At 40.9% G+C, this 5052-nt stretch overlaps 1 protein-coding gene across 2 annotated transcripts; it reads left to right on the top strand.

The window, feature by feature from the left end:
- The first annotated feature begins 630 nt into the window (after positions 1–630).
- On the top strand, positions 631–4760 carry LOC115756600 (actin-7-like). Of its 2 annotated transcripts, XM_030696434.2 has the most exons (6): positions 631–697; positions 815–897; positions 2261–2334; positions 2804–3197; positions 3592–4205; positions 4451–4760. In XM_030696434.2, exons 3-6 carry the CDS (start codon positions 2275–2277, stop codon positions 4514–4516), a joined length of 1134 nt encoding a protein of 377 aa, XP_030552294.1. In that variant the 5' UTR covers positions 631–697; positions 815–897; positions 2261–2274; the 3' UTR covers positions 4517–4760. The 2 variants fall into 2 exon arrangements, with proteins under 2 accessions (XP_030552294.1, XP_030552295.1); XM_030696435.2 differs by lacking the exons at positions 631–697; positions 815–897 and having other exon boundaries at positions 2242–2334.
- Positions 4761–5052: the final 292 nt, after the last annotated feature.

Below are 5052 nucleotides of genomic sequence, written 5' to 3'. Positions count from 1 at the left end.
GTCGCTCATTTTTCGCGAAACAAAAGGAACCGAACTCACTTTTCCCTGTCCGAACAGGAGAAATTTCTTGCCATGTTTTCTTTCTTATCATCACAAAACTCATGAAACAAGTCAATACTCATGGAGAATTGATTACATAATAGTTTTTGCGTGCACGTTATGCTAACTGTTTGTTTTGAGCCACAAAAAATAAATAATATTAATAAAAAAATTATTGTGGGGTTGACTCTTTTAGAAATTTGACTCATAATATATTGTTATTCTCACAATCATCTAAAGACTATTATGCTAGCTAAGTCATGCTTATGTACGTAGATTATAAAAATCAGAGAGGAAGGAAAGGAAGGTGGGAGGAATAAAGTAAGAGAACTAGGCACGTTTTGACACCAGCTCCAAAAGTTGTCGCCCACTTTCATGGCGGTGAGGCCTACCACTAAGAGCTCCCTCCCTCTGTCAGAGTGGTCACCTTGGCCTTCTTCATTCTTCTTTCTCCTTCCATGTTCCCCTCTTTCTCTCCCCTCTGATTCTTTAATTCCTTTGCTTTTAGAAAGGCAAAAAAGGCAAACATTAATCACCCACATTGCCAACTGTAACTCGTGGTCACTCGCCCTCCTTTTTTCCCCACTCTCTGCACAAATTCTACGAATCCCATCTCCCTCGTTCCATTCCCACTGCTTCTTCCGTTTCTGGGTCTCAGGTAAAGCTAGAAAACCGAAGCAAATTTCGCTCCTTTCCATTGCTGTTACCTGCTTTGGTTGTCTTCTTCTTTTTGCTTGGATTTGCTGTCAACTTGGGTTGTTGGGTTTTTCTCCAGGTGGTAGCAGGTCCTCTATTCTCTCTCACTTTTGCTTAAGAAGTGGGAGACCGAGGAGGTTTCCTAGAGAAGAAAGAAGGAAGGTAATCCAACCTTTTGTGAATGATGAGTTTGTGTGCTCTTGGGCTTGGTTGCTTTACGAACTATTACTTGATTCTCGACGTGATCAAGCGAAAAAATAGGAGAGAAAGGGTATTCCTTTTGATGTGTTTGGTCGTTTCGAACCAGGCAGATCAATTTATGATCTTGCGGTACATAGTCACTCGAGTTCTAGTCATGATCGGTTGATCGGTAGCCGTTTAAGTAGATCCGCATGTGTTAAAGCTGCATTTTTTGATTCATGAAGAAAATTCTCACTGATTCAAGCTTCCGGGTCAATCAGCTGTAGCCAATACATCATTTACTACAGGGGGCACATTGTTACTAATTTATTACCTTATTGCTACTCCCCCCCTTCCCAAGATGAAGGGATGAATTTCAGTTTGTTTGAAGTATTGCCTTCAGATCATCTAGAAGCATACTGAGCTTTAGTGAAGGCGAGCTGCTATGTTGATTGAACTGTCTAAACTGCTTGCTAAGTTTTCTTTGAGCTATAAGAATATGGGGGAGCAACCAAAAGCAGGTGCATGCATTCTTTGTCAAGATCTATGTCACAGTATACGTACCCTGACAATTAGGCTTCCCTGGACACCCTTCAATTTTTTGGAGATAATATTGATGAAAGTGGTTGTTTCATTCACTCTGTAGACCAAGCCGTTTCATAGGTTTGCTCAATGCTAGTTAGTTTACGGTTAATAGGACAGTTATTCATAATTATGTAGGCATGGCATGTTGATCTCACTTTAATCTCAAGATTACTTGATCACTTGCATAACTAGAATATTGGCAACACTAATATCAAGTTTGGACCAAAAAACGGAAATTATGTTATGGAGAACTCTAGAGTGAATGAATTTTTCTTGTGGCTCCACTTTTCCTGATGCTTTGCTACTTTAAGAAGTCCGGCGCAATGGTGGATCAGTCTAGGCTACCATCTTGATCCAGCTCCTCGGATAGTGCTTCTTCCCAATTTATTGTTCAAGAATCTGATGGAAACATGATATTAACTTTTCCACAGCGATACTAACAGGATTTCTATCTTTTCGAGTTTTTTTATGATAGGTAATTGTATTTTGAGTCTGTATTTTTTTGACTTGGTAAAAATATTGACCCTGGCTAAACCATGCATTAGACTAGTAAGCTTTTAAAATGTCACTTTAGATATGTATTTTGCCAAATATAGTTCATCCTATGAAAGTTTAAAAGGAAAGAACGAAAATTGAATGTACGATTTCAAATTTGGCTGATGGCTCTCTTACCTGGTATTTGTATGCACTGTCGCTCAACTTCTGACTGAAGCACGTTTAGTTAATGGGTTAATCTGACAGGACGTTTGTTTGTTTGTAGATCTTTTCCAAAGTATGGCGGAGACAGAGGACATTCAGCCCCTTGTTGTGGATAATGGGACTGGAATGGTTAAGGTAAGAGGTTTCTATTGGTGCATAAGCAATGTCTCACCTTGTTGCTTTGCGCCATTCAAATATGCCCAAACCTTGCTCTTCGTGTCATGTTGTGGGGTATATGCATGCCATATTGTTTAGGGTCACGAGTCTTCTCTAATACTAGTTGTTACTCCTATTTTCCTATCAAGTCAAAAGTGTAGAGGTCGAATGACCTGATCCATCTCAATATTTCATTATCAGAGTGTACCTTGCCATGAAATTCGTTCAATATTAGTCATCAAGAGAAATGGTCGAACTCCTCAAGTATATAATAGAGTAAGCGAAATGGCCTTGCACACAAACTAAAGCATCTGATCAGTTCCAGGTGCTATAAGTTCTACAGGTTTAGATGAGTCAGGCTCGAGATAGTCGAGTTGCATCACACATACCCATTTTTGTATCTGCATAAGGTGTCAAGTTTCTAACTCATACTTATGCACTTAATTAGGCTGGTTTTGCTGGAGACGATGCACCAAGGGCTGTTTTCCCCAGCATTGTAGGTCGGCCAAGGCATACTGGTGTCATGGTAGGAATGGGGCAGAAGGATGCTTATGTGGGGGATGAGGCGCAATCTAAAAGGGGTATCCTTACACTGAAATATCCTATAGAACATGGAATTGTTAGCAATTGGGATGATATGGAAAAAATTTGGCATCACACTTTCTACAACGAGCTCCGTGTGGCTCCGGAAGAACATCCCGTGCTCCTCACTGAAGCACCCCTCAATCCTAAGGCAAATAGGGAGAAGATGACCCAGATCATGTTTGAGACTTTCAATGTGCCAGCCATGTACGTTGCCATTCAAGCTGTCCTCTCCCTTTATGCCAGTGGTCGAACTACAGGTTTGTTCCTGAATTAGAATCTTATTTCCACTTAATACGAAATCTTATATTTCCGAAAAGCAAGCTTTTCGCTCTTTTAAGTTTTAGTTGGCTAAGGAAGTTGGTCATTCTTCCACTTGTCATGACCTGATGAATTTGATAACACAATTCACGAAGGATATAATAACTATTGCAAATAAAATGGAATTGAAATATTAAATAAAGGAAATCAAAAGAGGTTCTTAAATTGCTACTCAATTGGATAACAACTTGTCACTCTAACACAGCAACATGAAATAATCCAGTTAACAGCAAGTGATTTTGGTATTGCTATATGTTATCATCCACTTGCCTGCTTACTCAGTAGTTTAGTTCCTCATGGCAGTCACTTCATTAATAATTTTTTGCCAATCAGGTATCGTGCTGGATTCTGGTGATGGAGTCAGTCACACAGTTCCTATTTATGAAGGTTATGCACTCCCCCATGCCATCCTTCGGCTTGACCTTGCTGGAAGGGACTTAACCGATGCTTTGATGAAGATTTTGACGGAGAGAGGTTACTCATTCACCACAACAGCTGAGCGTGAAATTGTCCGCGACATAAAGGAGAAGCTTGCCTATGTGGCTCTTGATTATGAGCAGGAGGTTGAAGCTGCTAAGAGTAGTTCATCAATTGAGAAAAGCTATGAGTTACCTGATGGCCAGGTAATAACAATTGGAGCAGAGCGTTTCCGATGTGCCGAGGTTCTATTTCAACCATCGCTCGTAGGGATGGAAGCACCTGGAATACACGAGACCACATATAATTCGATCATGAAGTGCGATGTGGATATAAGGAAAGACTTATATGGGAACATTGTGCTTAGTGGTGGCTCCACCATGTTTCCTGGCATTGCAGATCGTATGAGCAAGGAGATTACTGCTCTAGCACCCAGCAGCATGAAAATCAAGGTGGTGGCTCCTCCAGAGAGGAAGTACAGTGTTTGGATTGGAGGTTCAATATTAGCTTCCCTCAGCACATTCCAACAGGTAACTTCATTGCACAGACTACGGTAGTGGTTGTCTTTCTTTTCAAATTCAATGGTCATTTGACGTGAGCATCATCTTTGTTTAATCTAGAACGTAATAATGCTTCTAGTAGGACAGGCATTAATGGCTTGCTTATTTGCAACTTCGTGTGTTCCTCCTAGTGATAAAAATTTTGAAGATGATTTGATGTGTTTCTCCAACCGGCTTACTTTCTATGTTGTTCTTCTGGTACTTGCTCCATGCAGATGTGGATATCAAAGGCCGAGTATGATGAATCCGGGCCGTCGATCGTTCACCGGAAGTGCTTTTAGATATGTCTTTGCGATTCTCCGACGTGCAGGTTTTGATTGTGTCTTGTGACAATGGATTTGCAGATGATTGGGTAATATGGTGTTTGGGTGGGCTTGTCTTTCCCTTTCTGTAGTCTTGTTTATCTTGAGCTTTGATAAAACCGTACGCATAACACGAGCTTATTATACATATTTAGATCTGCTTGAATGATGTATCAGACTATCGAGGATGATTGCAATGGCAATTTCCTGGCTGCATCTAGAATCCTTATCCGATTCTTTGTTTCTACTCCTCATCTGTTCGGCATTCTTTAGCTTGTAATGGTATTTTTAAGGGTGAATATCAGGTGCCCTGCATCCTCTTTCGCCTTGTCGGCTACACTTGCTATTGCACGGAGAACCGCAACTGAGCAAATGGGCCAAAAGCCACTGTCACTGCCACTAGTGGCGGCTACCGGTCGAAAACATACGAGATTATCCCTCTCTCCCTCTGGCTTGTGAGCTTGGTCCCACCGATAAAATACACTATTTCATGCTGATAGAAGTAAGTCTAATTT

This window comes from Rhodamnia argentea, chromosome 9 (assembly GCF_020921035.1).
Source record: "Rhodamnia argentea isolate NSW1041297 chromosome 9, ASM2092103v1, whole genome shotgun sequence".
Classification (NCBI taxonomy): Eukaryota; Viridiplantae; Streptophyta; class Magnoliopsida; order Myrtales; family Myrtaceae; genus Rhodamnia; species Rhodamnia argentea.
Note: the sequence above shows the minus strand (reverse complement) of the source record. Positions and strands in the feature narration are given on the sequence as shown.

Bases quoted from the DNA above. Each gene is read 5' to 3' on its own strand.
- LOC115756600 (XM_030696434.2), top strand. From the start codon at position 2,275: ATGGCGGAGACAGAGGACATTCAGCCCCTTGTTGTGGATAATGGGACT. The intron at 3,198-3,591 runs GTTTGTTCCTGA...TTTGCCAATCAG, and splicing joins TGCCAGTGGTCGAACTACAG to GTATCGTGCTGGATTCTGGT. The intron at 4,206-4,450 runs GTAACTTCATTG...TGCTCCATGCAG, and splicing joins CCCTCAGCACATTCCAACAG to ATGTGGATATCAAAGGCCGA.